This window comes from Balaenoptera borealis (genome assembly GCF_965194805.1).
Source record: "Balaenoptera borealis genome assembly, chromosome: 11".
Lineage (NCBI taxonomy): Eukaryota > Metazoa > Chordata > Mammalia > Artiodactyla > Balaenopteridae > Balaenoptera > Balaenoptera borealis.
Window position 1 is genome coordinate 25,841,520 of NC_138868.1, and position 16,841 is coordinate 25,858,360.

At 45.9% G+C, this 16,841-nt stretch overlaps 1 protein-coding gene across 11 annotated transcripts in view; it reads right to left on the reverse strand.

Annotated features, from left to right (window-relative positions):
- The window catches only part of KIAA1549L (KIAA1549 like), a 291,549-nt gene that overhangs the window by 99,920 nt on the left and 174,788 nt on the right, over window positions 1-16,841 (reverse strand). For 8 of the 11 annotated variants that reach the window (XM_082343655.1, XM_082343657.1, XM_082343652.1 and 5 more), the window contains exons 9-11: window positions 11,307-11,414; window positions 10,522-10,673; window positions 5,285-5,456 (exon numbers count right to left, since the gene is read on the reverse strand). In XM_082343655.1, coding sequence (XP_082199781.1) covers window positions 5,285-5,456; window positions 10,522-10,673; window positions 11,307-11,414 — 432 coding nt within the window. The remainder of the gene's footprint in view (window positions 1-5,284; window positions 5,457-10,521; window positions 10,674-11,306; window positions 11,415-16,841) is intronic. The other 3 variants (XM_082343656.1, XM_082343654.1, XM_082343653.1) reach the window with 1 other exon arrangement.

Consider the following 16,841-nt stretch of genomic DNA (forward strand, 5'->3'; position numbering starts at 1 on the left):
AGAAGACACTGGAACACACAGAACGCTACACTCTACCTTCAGAGGGACAAGGTGTCTGTTCAACACCATGACTCTCTATTCAAAGTGCTGACCTCAGATTCACATCTCAGGCTGATTTCAAAGCTATTAGGAGAAAATGGGATTTACAACATCTCTGTTTCTCCTCTTCTTCACTGGCCTTAGTGTCCTCCTCCTCTGATCCTGGGATGGAGGCATTTCCCAGGGTCTGTCATCTAGCTATACTCCCTCCAGGACTCGAATTTTCTCCAGGATTTAAATTCTATCCTGTATCTACAACACCCTCAAAATCTATAGTGTTAACTTTGGCCTCTCTCCTGGGATCCAGGCTTGGATTTCCAACAACTTTCCTAACCTCAGCCCTCAGTACCCCCATGGCACCCCTGAATAGTTCATCACCTAAACTCCACATGGTCCAAACTGAATAAATCACCTTCTCCCTCCTAAAAGTGCTTCTCCTCTCTAACCCCCTCTCTAATTTCATTAAAAGCACCCTATTCTCTGAATTATATAGGCTCTTAACCTTCAAATCTCCCTTCCTTCTTCATTGTCTCTCCTCGAGTCCTTCTACCTTATGGATAAATGAGACATTCAGCTACCATTTACTACGTGCCTAATAGGCGCCCCAAGAGTGTACTAAACCCTCTACATGCAATAATTATCTTATTTAATCCCCCCAGTAGCTCTACCAGGTCAGTGTTTTTGATATCACCATTTTATGTATGAGGAAAACGTAGGTCAGAGGTAACATGCCTCTGACCTACGTATTCATTTGTCTTCGGTCTTATTACGAAGGATCTGCTCTCAACTGCTCTGCTATGGTGTCTTCCAACCACGTGCCTCACTCAGGGCCTGGCAGAGGCATTTAGCAAAAGTGGGTCCTTTGCCTTCACAAGGATAGAGCCAGGCAGTAGCTGGGGCTGGATATTCAAAAAGGAATGAGATGTGGTACCTGCTTTTAAAGAGCTCATGAGGGAGAAAAGCGAGAAAACAACTCATTTGCCCAGTGTGATAAGGGCAATGGAGGCCCCTGGAACTAGGGAAACTTCGGCGAGGGGTCATGCTTCAGGGGTCAGGGAAGGCTTCAGAGGCATCGGGAATGTGAAGAATGAATCCTCCCGTGTGGCTGAAGCATTAGGTCTGAAGGAGAGAAGAGTAGCTGTACGGCTGGGAAAGAAGCCTGGAGACCAGGTTGTCAAGGGCCCTGAACATTTGCTGAGCACCTGTTGTGAAAGGCTTCAAAGACCCACTTTAAGAAGATTGGATTTTATTCTGTGAATAGCAGAGAGCCACCAAATATTTTTTAAATGGAGTAGATGTAAGACCAGAACCTGTGTTTATTATAATGACTCTAATTACAGTGTGGACGGTACATTAATGGCAAAGAGGCTGAGGCTGAGTCATTTGGGAAGCACCTGCAAAGTCCAAGAGGAGACAATGATGAAATGGAGAAGAGGAAACAGTTTGTGAGTTACTCTAGAAGGGAACCGAGAGAGCCAGGTGGATTTGAAGGAAACAAAGAACTAAGGTTGAGGGCTAGCAGCTCTGGAGGCAGGCAGAACAGAGTTTGAATCCTGGCTCTCCGAGCCAGAGTCAAACCTTTAAGGTCACTCCTAGATGATCCCTCGACTCTCATTTCCACAAGGCTCCGTGCACCTTCTCATGTGATTGCTCTCTCCTGCCCATGCTCTCAGACCTTCCACTGTTCCCATCCATTTCCATCAGCAAAGTCCCCTTACCTCTCCTCCTGACACTCCATTCACCTCTTGCTCTAAATAAGGCCAGCTCTCCCATTTCTGCCCCTTCCCAAGTACCACAAGGCCTAGAGTAGATGTGAGGAGGTCAAGGAACTGACCTCAAAGTAGAGGATGGGTTGGGACAGGAGAAGCAATGGAGAGGAAGAGACAATGAACCAGGATGATGGGGGTCAGCTTGGGGTTTAGAGGTGACTACAGTGAGGAAGGGGCAGTTCAAAGAATCTAGAATTTTGAAAGAATAGAAGAAATGGTCTGAACGTAGCAATGAGGACCCAGGAGGAGGGGAGCCTTGCCAATCTTATGGTGTTTCTCTAATCAGTTTGCTGATGCTCAGTGTGTATTACTGTACCCTTGCTCAAACGCCCCCCAGACAATCTCAGCCTCAGCTGCCAACTCCATTATGCCCCAAGAGAGCAGAAACAACCACAGAAACATCCTCAGGCTTCCATTACCAAATGTACCTCCTGACCGACACCCACACCCCTGTACTCTGCTTTCCTTCCTGGTGCAAAAGAATGAGCCATCCCTGCTCCTCGCTGAGTCTGAACCCTCCACCTGTGCCACCCCCTCGACCACGTATGGACTTCACTCCTGCAGTGTTCATCTCTCTTCTGCATCGTCAATTTCTCCCTTGCTATTACAGTCACCCATAATATTCAAACGTATCCCAATATCTCCCATATGCCCCTCCAGCAACTGTCCCATTAATCTTCTCCCTTTGCTGTCACTGCTTCCCCGCCTCCACCCTCTCCTGGGTCCACTCCAGCCAAGCTGTCTCCACCACCTCTTCCTGGAAACCCCTCCTGCCAAGGTCACCACCGAACTCCAGTTTACCAAATTCACTTCATCTCCATCCTTCCAGTCTCTGCCTCTCAAGAACAGAAGATGACACAGCAGCTCACTCCCTTCCAGGACATTCACTTTCTTCACTTATTTCTAGACACCACCTCCTCCATCTCCCCGGATGCTCCTTCTCAGGGTCCTTTGCTGGCTCCAGTTCTTCCCTCATGTGGATGCCCTAGGCCTTAATTGTTACCCTCTTCTCTTTAGTTCTAAATCAAGGCAAATCTGGTTAATCTTACCTACTCCCTTAGCTCTAAATGTCACCTGTGTTGATGACTGCCGAGTTACTATCTCCTGAGCTCTCCCTGAATGTGTAAGCTCACATGTCCAAAAGCAAACTCTCCATTCCATCTCCCCCACTGCCACTGCAGCCCCACTAAACCTCCTCCTCTGCTGCACCATCTGCATCTCAACAAATGACACCACAACCAGTGCTCAAGCAAACACCTGCAAGTCACCCTTGAGTCCTCCAGCCCTCACCTCCTCCTGCCACGCACACAATCCATTACCTTGCCCCATCAGCTCTGTCTCCAAAAATATCCCGAATCCAACCACTTCTCTCAGTCTCTACCTCTGACACCTTCCCCTCTCACCTGGACACCTACAATGGTTTTCACTCCAGTCCTCTACAGTTCATTCTCTACCTGGAGAGATGGAGAAAGAGCCGAGAATGGAGCCCTGGGGAACCCACATAAAGAAGATGCAGTAAAACTGATGAAGCTAGTAGTTGACCTGACCAGAGATGGGACAGAGCCCACAGGGAGGGAAGGAGAGAGGTGCAAAGGAAGAGAATCTTGGTTAAAAAGTCATTTCAAAGACAAGATTGTAGAGGGTGACCATCATTCCCAGGCAAAGGTGTGTCTGTGAGGATGTGCTGGCCGAGCAGAAGTGAGGGCCGTAACATGTGGGCTGGACCATCCCTGTGGAAGCCACACCTACCCTGGACGAAGGCAGGAGACGAGGAGGAGAGGAAAACCATGAGCCAGGCGTCAGGTGCCTAAGGAACGTGGACACCAACGAGGAGATCAATGGGAGATGACCTTCCAGGCCCTGTATGCTCGGTGTGCTGTCGAATCTAATATTTCTACCACACAATCTCTCATCTTCATCAACCCCCTCTCCCTTTGCTTCCTTCACAGCCCTTTTTTGGGGCCCCAATGCCTGGGCCACCAGAGAGCCTCATTAGTCCTCCCCCTCTCATCCTGGACACTGCCGACAGATTAACCTCCCTAGATAATGGCTACTTCCAATGATACTACTCCCCTGCTCAGAAATCTCCAATAGCTCCCCACAGCCAATCACATCACGTACAATCTCCTTCCCCTGCCATCCAACGCCTGAGTCTCCTAAGCAATGCTCGTTTCTAATCCCATCATCTCCTCCTCATGCTTCTGCACTCCAGGCAACTTGAACTCCCTTTTTTCAAGCACCCCTGGTACTTTTCACCTCCCTTCTATTGCTTCTGCTTCTCCCTCTTTCTGGACAGTACATCCTCCTCTCCCTCTCCCTCTGCTGAAACTGTAGCATGCAATACAGTTAAGAACACACTTTTGAAGTCAAACAGATCCAGATTCATATCTTGGCAACTCAAGTACTAGTTCTGTGATGTTGTGCAAGTTAGTTAACTTTTCTGAGCCTAGGTTTCCTCATCTGTAATTTGGAGCTGAATAAAGTTGCCCCAGAGAAATTGAGAAAATCTATGTAAAGCAACAAGCATAGTAGCTGCCAGGGGAGGGTCCTCAAAGAGGCAGCTATTATGTTTCATATCCTTTCTCTGTTCATCCTTCCCGGATGCCCCTTCAGAGCAATCTGTCCCTCGGTTGAGCCCTGTATCAATCACATTGTCTCCTCAAAGCATTCCTGCATTCTATGCCTTTATATCTGCATTAACGCCTTCTCTGCTCCTTAAAGGTAGTGATTGGGACTTGCCCACTTCTATATGTCCTCCAGCACTGAACACAGTTCATGCAGGACTCTACAAAGCTTACTGAATGAAATTACCTTTAATTCCCCAGTAGACAAATACCATCTCAGCTGTGGTGATTTTTCTAACTGTTCACAAGATTATACTGAGGAGGAAGAGAGGGTAGAACCTGAGGAAAAGCAGTATTATCATCATCCTAGTAGCCAAAACATATCCCTTACCCAAAACCTATTGCTTCAAACAACACAGGAAACAACTGGTTGATTTGAGAACCTTCTAGAACAGAAGTATGTTTAGCTCTAGGTCTATTAACATCCAAGTGATTCAGGAAACATTTACTGGTATTAAAAATAACGAATGATGGGACTTCCCTGGTGGCGCGGTGGTTAAGAATCTGCCTGCCAATGCAGGGGACACTGGTTCAAGCCCTGGTACGCGAAGATCCTACATGCCACGGAGCAACTAAGCCCACACGCCACAACAGAGCCTGCACTCTAGAGCCCGCGAGCCACAACTACTGAGCCCATGTGCCACAACTACTGAAGCCTGTGCGCCTACAGCCCGTGCTCCACAACAAGAGAAGCCACCACGAGAAGCCCGCGCACCACAACAAAGAGTAGCCCCCGCTCGCCACAACTAGAGAAAGCCCGCACGCAGCAACGAAGACCCAACACAGCCAAAAATAAATAAATAAATTTATTAAAAATTTAAAAATGAATGAATGGAAAGGTTATCCCCTTACGGTCAGCTTGCAGAAGGACAACGTGATGCAGGGTCAAGGCCATCCTTTGGGAGTCAATGGTGCTCAGGATCTTGGCAGCTGCAGTCCCCAGCAAAGGCTTCCCATTGTACAGGGTGTAGTAAGTCAGCTCCGCGGGGTCCTTGGGTCCTGGCACCCGCTGCATCTTTACCATCTTTCAGAAAAAGACAGGCCATGTTTACAGGGCATCTTGCATCAACTCTGCAATCACCTGGGCAATCAGCAGGCTGTCTCCCGACTGTGAAGCCTTCCGTAGCTAAGTGGACCCATGACATATATTTTAGACATCACCCTTCGCATACCTCCCTATCACCAACGTCTCAAGAAACCCTGCTATCGCTGGAGGAGGGAGGCAGCGAGGAGAAAAGGGTTTTGAAAATATAAACATCTGGAAAGAACAGTTTCAGGCTGGAGAAGGAAATGCTGAAATGGTGATGTCTTCCAGCCTCCAGAGAACTCTGGCCTCATTTGAAACTAGGCCTCCACATTAATTCAGGGCATGTTAGGTTATTCTCAAACAAGATTTCTAATTTCAAATTCCTGCAATAGCCAGAGAGGGAAAAAAAAAATGAACTTATATGTCTACAATTCAAAAGAACTCTGATAAAAGCAGTACTTGGAGACTCAAAGCTCTTTTTCTAAAATAACCTTTGTTGCTTTTTCTCACTGTACAAGTTATACATAGTCACTACAGAAAATCTGAAAATACAAAAAAGCATCGAGAAATGAAATAAAATAAAAACAATCTGGAATCCTTCCACCACAAGCTAATTACTATTACCATTTTGGAGTATTTGCTTCTATTCTTTGTTTTTTCCACATAGGCCTTTTATTTATCATTTTACAAACTTATTTATCATACACTCTATATAGTATTATATATTGCCATTTTTACTTGCATCCATAATGGGCTTAAATATAACAAAAGCATAAATGTTAATTTCTACCCGGCATTCCAAGGCATGCCTCATAAACTTAGCCAATCCTTTATTGTTAAACACTTAAATTGTTACTCATTTTTCAGCATTGTAACTAACAATTGATAATCATTATAAATACATAAAACATAAATTTAAAACCTACGTAATGTTCTACTGTATGCATGTCTCATAAACCTAACTAACCCTTCATTTTTAAACATTTAAGTTGTTTTCAACTTTTTACTAGTGTAATTAACCATCGATAAACATTATGGCATAATATAGTATTTTCCAAAGTGTACATTACAGATTACGAGTTTCACAGGATATTAAAAGATGTTACAAAAATGTTTATAGCAGCATTGTTCATCATAGCAAAAAAAATCTGAAAATTCAGAATTCACTAACAGTAGGATGGATACATGAGTTATGGTACAGTCACCCAATGCAATATTATAGAGTCATGTAAATGAACTATGGCTCTTTGTATCAATATGGGTGAATATAAAAGCCTGATATGGAGCAAAAGAAACAAATTACAGAATATAAAATGCAAAACTGAATGATGTACTGCTTAAGGATACACATGAGGATGGTAAAATCTATACAGAAAACACAGGTGTGATTTAATACAAAATTCAGAAGCAGAGTCAACTCTGATGGGAAGGAAGTGAGTATGTATAATCAGAAAAGACACAGAAAAGGCTTCTGGGATAAGGTAACAGTAATGTTCTTACTCTTTGGGTTGTGGGTTCTTTTTTACTAGTGTTCTTTAAACTCTACATATTTTTATGCTCCATGTATGTATGCTATAAATAACAATTAAAATAAATATTACTACAACCCAATAAAAAATGGGTTTTAAAAAAGTCTGACCAGACACTTCACAAAGGAAGATATCTGAATGGCCAATAAGCATATTTTTTAAATGCTCAATGAGGAAATTCAATTTAAAACCACAAGTCATCACTATCAACCACCAGAATGGCTAAAATAAGAAGGGCTGACCACACCGTGTTGATGAGGAGGTGGGGTAACTCCACATCTGGTTGGTGGGAGTGGGAGTGTCAAACTGTACACTTTGGGAAAAGGTCAGGCAACCTCTCATAGAACTCACATACACCAACTCTATGACCCACGAATTCCACTCCTACATACCCAAGAGAAATGAAAGCACATGGCCATGGAAAGACCTGCAGAAGAAGGTTCATAGAAGCTTTGTTTATAATAGCTAAAAATTGGGAAAAGCCCAGGTGTCCATCAACAGAAGCATGGATAAGCAAACGGTAGTATATTTCATACAAGGGAATATTATTCAGCAATAAAAAGGAATAAACTACTGAATAAAAGAACAACATGGATGAATCTTAAAAACACTACACAGTCAAAAAAGCCTTATACAAGAGAGAATATACTGTAGGATTCCACTTATATGAGGTTCTAGAACAGTCCAAACTGATCTACGGTATGGAAATGATATGTTATCAAATATAAAACAGTAACATAATACACTGTTAATTGTAGAACCTAGACGGTGAGTAAATGGGTGCTTATGTCATAATTTTTTCAACTTTTCTGAGTTTGAAAATGCTTATAATAAAATGTTGGGGAAATGTAGATATTATTATAAACAAGGGTCTTATTGGCATTTAAATGTAGAAACCAGTATATTGAAGAAAGTCAAGGAGATTTCTTTACTTGCAGGTTTTTTTAGAGTCTTTGGTATGCCAATATGCCTTTGGAATCTTCAAGAACATTCTACAGGACGCAGCCTTGCCCAAACTGACCTGGCCAGAAAGCCCCTTTGCCTCTGGGCACCTTATAGAGTCATTTTCTGGACACTCTCTGAGAAACACTGCTCTTACCCTTTCATCTTTGTGTTCACCTCTATCTCCTTGAAATGAATTTCTAGGAGTAATGTTGTGACCATCTAAAAGATTCTTGTCTAAATTGCTCACCTGCCCTCCAGCAAAGTCGTATCCATTTACTGTGTTTGAGGGTGCCCACTTCACTGCTTCCTCATCAACACGGGATAGTACCATTTTACTCATCTTGAAAATGGCATCTTGTGGTAGTTAAAACTTGCATTACTTTGATGATAAGAGTTAAATATTTAAAAATGCTTACTGGTCATATGTATATCTTCTGTGGACTCCTCAATTTTTCAAATACATCCACTAGAGAAATATCTTTAGATTCTAGACACTTAAATCTCCATATTCATGAAGGTGGCTCATCTTTAAAAATGATCTGAGCCAAGACGAAAGACTTCTCTGGGTGAAGGATAATATAAGCTATGTAGACGGAATTTTATTTGGGAAACTTGGGGGTGTTATTTCTGTCCTCAGTGGGAAAGGAGATAGGGAGAGCGTTAGTATAACCAGGTACAAGGTGAATGAACATTCAAGTATCTAATAACTTCGCTCAATTTCAATTTAATAGCAAATTCTTCTTACCAAATTTCTCCAAGGATGATGTTGGAAGGTGGTCTACAGCCTCGGTAAATTGGGGATTTGCAGAAATATACCCCTACTTACTTCACTCAGGCTTTCCAGGCAACAAAAGGGACCAAGCACACTGAGTACTCAGAAAAAAAGAGGAAACAGCATTTCACTGGGCTCTTTTAGACACTTAGAATGTGCTGGGTTTCTTAAGTTTACAAATAACACCAGGAGTGTAGGGTGATTCTTTCCTCCCCTTCAGCTGAGGCAAATCCCATTTCAACTGTCTGAATCCCAGCAACTTCCTTTCTGTCATTTGGAAAAGTGTGAATTATAGGGCTCACATGGACCCACAGAAGGGAAATCACAAACCTGGCACATGAAATTAACTATCGCTTTACCTCATGACAGACCACAAAAAATTTTAGAACCAAAGCAGTATCCAATAGGACAAGAGGCCAAATTCACCAACTGCAAATGGGGGACCTGGAGTCTCCCTCAGGGGCGTGATGTTGACTAACATAGGGAAGTGTGTTCCAGAAGATGGGTTGTTTGTACTTCCAAGATTGCCTGGGGACATGATCTGCAGACACTGTGGTAATGTCTGCAATTTCCTTTAAAGCTTCCTCTTAGACAGTGAGACACACTGCCTGTGTGTCTGGGTTAAGTTACACACTAGATGTGGTCAATTACCAATCCAGGGGCAGTCCACTACATCCCAGAAAATAAGAAGCCCACTTCCTAGAGGCAACTACCAGAAGCACTTCTGTAATTTGATACCTTGCTCAAGAGAGCTTGTTAATTAGCATTAACAAATGTTAGAAATGGGTTCTCATTTGGTGAAATTAGTGGTACTCAAGATATGTGGATTGGCCAGAATATGCTAGAGACACTCCCACTCTTGCTTGAACCGGATAAAGAATCTAGAGAGGCTTAGAGCCTCTACCCTCAGGATGGCTACTGTCTCTGTCAGGTTCCCTCTGAAGCAGACTCTGAGATGAGTTGAATGCTTGTAATTTATTGGAGAGATGCAGGGAACTGACAGGGGGTGGAAGGGAGCTAACAAGGGATGCATTATGAAGCCAGTCACCACAGCGGGAAACTAAAGCTTAATTCTCTGTGGAAAAGCTCTGGCAATGATCCTAAAGCATACATTTCAGAATCCTCCCAGCCAAGAAGCAAGAGCTGTGGTACTTATACCTCCACCACTGGTGAATTCCCAGGCACTTCTGGCCAGCCGTGTCTGGGCAAAGTACATTCCGGCATCTCAAGAGCAGCCCTTCAATAAAGAGATGCTGGAAGTTCATCAGCATTCATCATAGAAATTATAAGGGGGTTTGGGCAGGGCACCAGTAGTGTCTGCTACAGCTCCCTACCCTGAGTCCCTGTGTGGTCACGTGTCCATTATAAACGTAGAGGGCTCTATGTGTTGAAACGGATTAGACAAGGCTAACAGAATCCCACACCTGTAAGGCTGATCGGTGTTTCCGCTGATCACAATCATGGTGCTGAGAGGCCTGAAAGCTGGGACTTCATCCAGCCTCCAGAACAGGATGCGGAGGAGTTGCGCTTGCTTACTAATAGCCTTTTGTTTAATAAATATGTGCATGTGGGCAGCATTTCTTCCGAGACCTCCTTTCCCTACAGTCTAGTACTCGGGAGAGCAGCTCTCACCCTCCTTCATGATTTCGATGATTATGACTGTCACCCCCCGCAAAACCTAAGAGCAGTGTGGATTAACTGGCCTCATCAGCTTGCAATGGGAGCGCGCCTCGGCATGCAGCATGGTTTTCTTAGGCTCAGGAAGCACATTTCCACACCCTTCTTATAAGACCCCCGTGACTTTGCGCACACCCACCTGCACGGTGTAGCTTCCCAGGGTGGTGGCCCGTTTAAACCGCCGGCCTTGTTGCTGGGACATCATGAACAGCTGGGCCAGGCGCTGCTCCATGACCCGGGCGAAGCTTTGGTTGTGCAGGCCCACCAGGGAACTGTCCACGCCCTGCAGCACTGTGGACACAGGACACAGAGGGGCTGTCAGAGGAGAGGCTGCCTGCTGACTCGGAACCACAGCCGCCACCGCTGGCCCCCACCAGCCACTAAGGGCCATGGGCCCGACCCCATGTTAGGGTTTGGCCATCCTTCCCTCACTTTACCCTCACATCAGCCCCAGGAGTTAGGAATCGCTATTGACCTGTTCGAGATGCTAAAAAGGTTAAGTGACTTGTCTAAGGTCACACAGCCAGTAATTAGCAAAGCCAGGGCTCAAACCCGAGCCTGTGGAACCCCAAAGCATGCACTCTGCCCTTCACAAGCTGTGACAGGTGTAACGCTGCTGTATTAGGTCCCAACCTTATTTAAGATAGTACGTGCTGTCAGAGTCCGCATGGGAATACAGCATCGCTAACGGGTACAACTACTTGGATTTTTGGTGGTTCCCACTCAGAAGCCCTGGCTCAGTGCTACCCTGATTTTACGTTTCCTTTCCAACAGCTTTGGTGAGAAATCTAAGCTCCATCCTGCAACTCAGCCCCTTCCGCATGGGCAAACCGCCCTGTTCGGTATCCTCATCCCTCTCTCCTCAATGGGGTCCTTTCAGGGCTCACCCCTAAAGCTGCCCAGGGCCCCTGGGGTCTCTCTCACTTGAGAGCAGGATCGTGTGATAGAAAGAGCGGGCCCTCTCAGTGCTGGCCCTTGCCAGTTGGGGGACTTTGGGCAAACCACCGGCCCTCTCAGAGTCCAAGTCCTTTTCTGTAAAACAGAATAAGAAGGGCTACATCACAGCAAATATATTTCTAGTGGGCTTTACGGTTGAGATGAAATAAGATGTATATAGCAGCTTAGCATAGAGCCTGGTGTGCGGAAGGCAAAGGAAACCCTCTCTTTCCATCCCTCCTTCACTGCTGGGCTTTACCCACACCCAGGGTATCTGCAATCAATGGGTAAGGCGTTGGTGATGGAATTCCAGGCAATGGCTGGTGCATGGGAGAGAATTTAGTGAACACCAGAGCCATCCAAGGACTGCTGTGGTCAATTACTATGGGGGCGACTGCCTTTTGCTGTCTACTCCTGAAGCCAGCCCTTCCTCCGAGACCCTCGGGAAGAAGCACACTTCTTCCCAAACACACAACACTCTCTCCAAACACAGTCACCCCTGAAAACAAAAATGCTAAAAGCAATTCTCATCTTCTTAGACCAAAACTTACACGGGCTGGGAATGTAATACAAGGTTTTTCATTTAGCAGAGTTTGTTCTACTACAGTCCAGCCAAGGACCATTAATACCACCCGTCTACTGGGATCTGGCAATAGTTTGGATATAAAGACGGCACTGTTATTATGATGGCATTCTAACAGGGCCAGAACACGCAACGGATGACAACGAGATACAGAGAACGATGTTTAAACCGATCAAGAGAAAAATGAAACCCACAGCTGAGTCTTAGAAATTATTTCTTTGAAACCACAAATGCTAAATAATCCCCACGGAGGGCATAAAGCAGCTTTCCTTCCAGGGCCCTCATGAGGGACTCCCAGCTCAGCAGAACTCCTGCAAAGATAAAACACTCCTGCACTTCCCACTGTGGCCCCTTGGAACCCTCCTGACACAGCTGTCAGGCTGAGGAAGGGCTGACCAGCCTCCTGACCCCAGAAGGAGAGCCCGTGTTCTTGCACGTTCAAAGACACCCCTCCCGTAAAAGGACAGCACCAACTGCTGAAGGATTACTTCTACACTGGCCTCTCCTAACTGATGGACAAAAGCAAGAGAGGGGACACAGGATGGTCGAGGGACGTCACCATGGGTTACTTTACAGAAATCCCAGAGATGATGCAAGGGCACACATCAAAGAAGAGAACAGTTGAAGCCTTCAGGTGACGAAAACATTCTGGAAATAGATAGTGGTGATGGTTGCACAACACTGTGAATGTACTTAATGCCGCTGAATTGTACACTTTAAAAATGGTTAAGGGCTTCCCTGGTGGCGCAGTGGTTAAGAATCCGCCTGCCAATGCAGGGGACATGGGTTCGAGCCCTGGTCCGGGAAGATCCCACATGCCGCGGAGCAACTAAGCCCGTGTGCCACAACTACTGAGCCTGCGCTCTAGAGCCCGTGAGCCACAACTACTGAGCCCGCGTGCTTCAACTACTGAAGCTCGCACGTCTAGAGCCCGTGCTCCGCAACAAGAGAAGCCACTGCACATATATACACTACCAAATGTAAAACAGATAGCTAGTGGGAAGCAGCCGCATAGCACAGGGAGATCAGCTCGGTGCTTTGTGTCCACCTAGAGGGGTGGGATAGGGAGGGTGGGAGGGAGACGCAAGAGGGAGGAGATGTGGGGATATATGTATATGTATAGCTGATTCACTTTGTTATAAAGCAAAAACTTACACACCATTGTAAAGCAATTATACTCCAATAAAGATATTTTAAAAAAAGAGAGAAGCCACCGCAATGAGAAGCCCACGCACCGCAACGGAGAGCAGCCCCGGCTCACCGCAACTAGAGAAAGCCCGCACATAGCAACGAAGACCCAACGCAGCCAAAGATAAATAAATTAAAAAAAAAAAATTTTTTTTTTAAAAAAAGGTTAAAACGGTAAATCACACTTTATGTGTATTTTACCACAGTTTTAAAAATTGAGAAAAAAATACCTCCAGGGAAGTACAGGAGGCCGTGAGAACCTGCCACAGAGCTACATGGAATCAACAACTGGGCAGCTCCCTCATGCCTCGCGGCTCTATTTGCAAAGAGGATGTGTCCTTCTCAGGAGGCAGCTGGAGAAGAGCTGAGGGTTGGAGCCAGGGGCCTGGGTTTGAATCCTGATGCCCCCTTACCGAGTGTCTTGAGCAAGTTGCCTAGTTTCTCTGCGCCCCAGTTCCTCATCAGAAAACACGGTTATCGTAAGCTCCTCCTGACTGTATCATTGTGAAGAACAGTATACTTTATAAAAAAATGCTTCCAGCACAGTGCCATACATAAAGCACTTGGTGGGCGGGGGGTGCCCATAAACAGTAGCTGTTTTTGCTCAAACGTGCCTCCTGCTTCACTAGACACATCCTCACCAGAGGAAGGAATTGCCTGGAAAACACAGAGCTGTGTTCCAGGACTGTAGCTCCTTTCCTTTCCCCTGAGAAGCACGGCGGACCTCAGGCTCCTGGCCCTCTCTGCCCGCCTGGAACAGAGTGGAAAGAGGTGTGTGCCCATAGCTCTCACAGAGACACGGAAGCAGTAGTGGGGGTTGGACCCTGGCACGGGGGCCCAGGAAGACCGCGGCCCCTCAGTACATCAGCCAGGGCCCTGGCCATCCACCCTTACCCACCACTGATTCAGCTCAGGGAAGGCGGACAAGTCCCAGCTGTGTTCCTAGGAGCTTTGTCCAGAAGATTTGGTGGCTGTAACATTACTGGTCTCTCATTCCTTCTTTGTTTACAATTGCACTGGGCTCTAAGATTCCAACGATCGGGCCAAGTGAACCCAAGTTAAGTTGTTTTATTCATGGTTGAATCTCACATACTCAGAGCCAAAAGAACCTCAATCCTCAGCTCACATCTTTTCCTGATTCTAAAGGTGAGCATGTGATGCCTAGAGGGTCTGAGTTGACTTGCTCAAGGACACACTAGGTTAGTCAGTAGCAGAGCTGAGACCAGAAGAAATCCTGTAATTGCTGGGTCTGGGATATTTTGACTCTGGTAGGTGAAATAAAGACAGATGAATAAACCTAAGAGGGGCTCTCACCTCTGTCAGGCAGCAATATTAAGTCTGTACATTTCTACCCCGCCTCATATATACACCCCTGACTGCAGGATCCATGAGAGCAGGGTAGCCCCTGGGTACTCTGTAAAGAGGGGCTGCAGGAGTCACCCTAAGCCAGTGATTTTCCACCACAGTGGGACCCACACTCAGGGAGGGGAGAAGTGGAGAGTGTGCCAAAACATATTTAATATAAGTTTAGTCGGAAAACAGATGAAAACACGTTAGGCTTTTATAATACAAATTACAGGAAGAAAAGTTGCTTCAAATCCCCTTGGCTGTTAGCAATGAGCAGAAGACAGGATGCCCAGGATGAATATCTGGGCAGACAGGTTATTCGAAGGACTGTAGGTTTGGACAAGTGCTGTCTTCATCTCTCAGTTCCGAATCTCTTACCCCTTCTGGAAATGATGGTTAAAGTTGGTGGTGGCCGCCCATGGGTCTAGAAAGTGGTTATGGGCCAAAGGGAAGGCAGGAGGGTCAGCCTGAGACCTGGACCTGTCCCCTCTTCCCCCCCAAGCACTAATCAACTGATTCAATCAGCCCCAAACACAGTGATGGGTGCCACTGTATGCTGATTACCAACAGGCAGCAACAGTGATAACGAAGTTGGACACGTAGGTGAGTGGGCAGGGGTCAAGTCCCAGAAGAATCCTGAAAACAAGACCATGTATGGAGCTTTTTATTAAGGTTATGTCACTAAAACAGAGGCAGGGCAAGACACAGGTACATGAGGAAAGCATGAAACAGGAGTCTGTCAAGGACAGGATGTTTTACCATTGAATGTAAATCTTAAAAGTTAAGAGAAGGGACGAAATGTCTACAAGTTAAAAAACAGCATTCCCTGTGCAGGAAGCATGATTTGTAAATGTTACGTAACCTGCTGGTTTCCAAAATGTGTTGCGTTGTCTCTCTTGAGCGTAAACTCCTGTGGGTTGTTGTTTCCTTTTTAAACTTTTCTTTAGTTGGTCTTCTTAGCAGGTAAAATAATCTCTACAAATCCATGGCTTTGCAGGGGAGAAAGAAATGCAATTTTCTGCAATTTAGGAGAGATCTTGAGCAGGCTTCACCAAGCTCCTTGATTAGTATTCCAGGCAGCAGCCCATCTACTGCTTGTTTGGGACAGCAAGGGAGGGAGGAGACCGGCAAGGGAAGAAGGAGGTTTGGGAGGGCCTGCTTGTTCAGGCACATCTTCCAGGACTTGCAAAATCTTCCTCCCTCCTTGTAATGGGCTGAATTGTGTCCTCCCACCACTCACATGTTGACGTTTTAACTCCCAGGACCTCAGAATGCGACTGTATTTGGAGATAGGGCCTTTAAAGAGGCAATTAAGATAAAATGAGGTCATCAGGGTGCGGCCTAATCCTGTACTGGTGTCCTTATAAGAAGAGAAAACTAAGACACAGACACGCACAGAGGGAAGATGGCCATCTACAAGCCAATGAGAGAGACCTCAGAAGAAAACAACCCAGCTGACACCTTGATTTTAGACTTCCAGCCTCTAGAGTTATGAGAAAATAAATTCCTGTTGTTGAAGCTCCCCCAGCCTGGGGTACTTTGTTATGGCAGCTCTAGCAGATTAACACCCTTCCGTCCCTCCCCTTGAAACTGAGCAGGACCCTGTGGGGCTCCTGGGCATGGAAGCCTTTTTGTCCCCCCTTTCTTGTAGGCAAGACTCCAGCCTCCATGACCTTCCCTGAGCTCCAAAGGGCAGATTCGAACAGTTGCTAATCAAGGGAGAAGCAGCCAAGAAACCACCAGAGGCAAGATTAAAGGGACCAGAGAAGCTCATCAAGATTAGGAGACTGACCACCTGAGATGAGATTAAAGGCATGCAGACCCTGCACACACCCTAATCTTATCAGCAACCCCACCCTTGAACTATTGCTATAAAACTCCTCATCAAATCCTCCCGGGTTGGGACACATAGTTTTTCAAGGCAGGAGCTTGCTGTGTTCCGCTATGCCTGGCAAAGCAATGAAGCTATCCTTTTCTACTTCACCCAAAACTCCGTCTCCGAGATTCAGTGTGGCACCGGTGTACAGAGAAGCTGAGCTTTTGACATCACCCTTTATGGCCCGGCTGGTCACTTTTCCTCCTACAAGCATCTGTCCTCTCTCTCTGCTTCCAATCCTTGCTTCTCTAATTTTCAGAGTTACTGTCTGGCTTTTGAAAAACACAAGCAAAAAATTTTTGCTGTTTCATAAATCTCAGCTGGGAAATGTCAAGAAAGAAAAAAGGAAACTGCCACCCAAACACCCTTTTACTTCCATACACCCTCACTGTCAGGACACGCCCGGGCTCCACCAGGATCAGCGTGGGGGTACCCGGGGAGAGAGAAAAATGCATGCCTGGCATTCCTCTGACTTTCATTTGGGTTTTGAAAGCAGTGCAGAAAGTCCTACGATCTTTAAATGATCTTT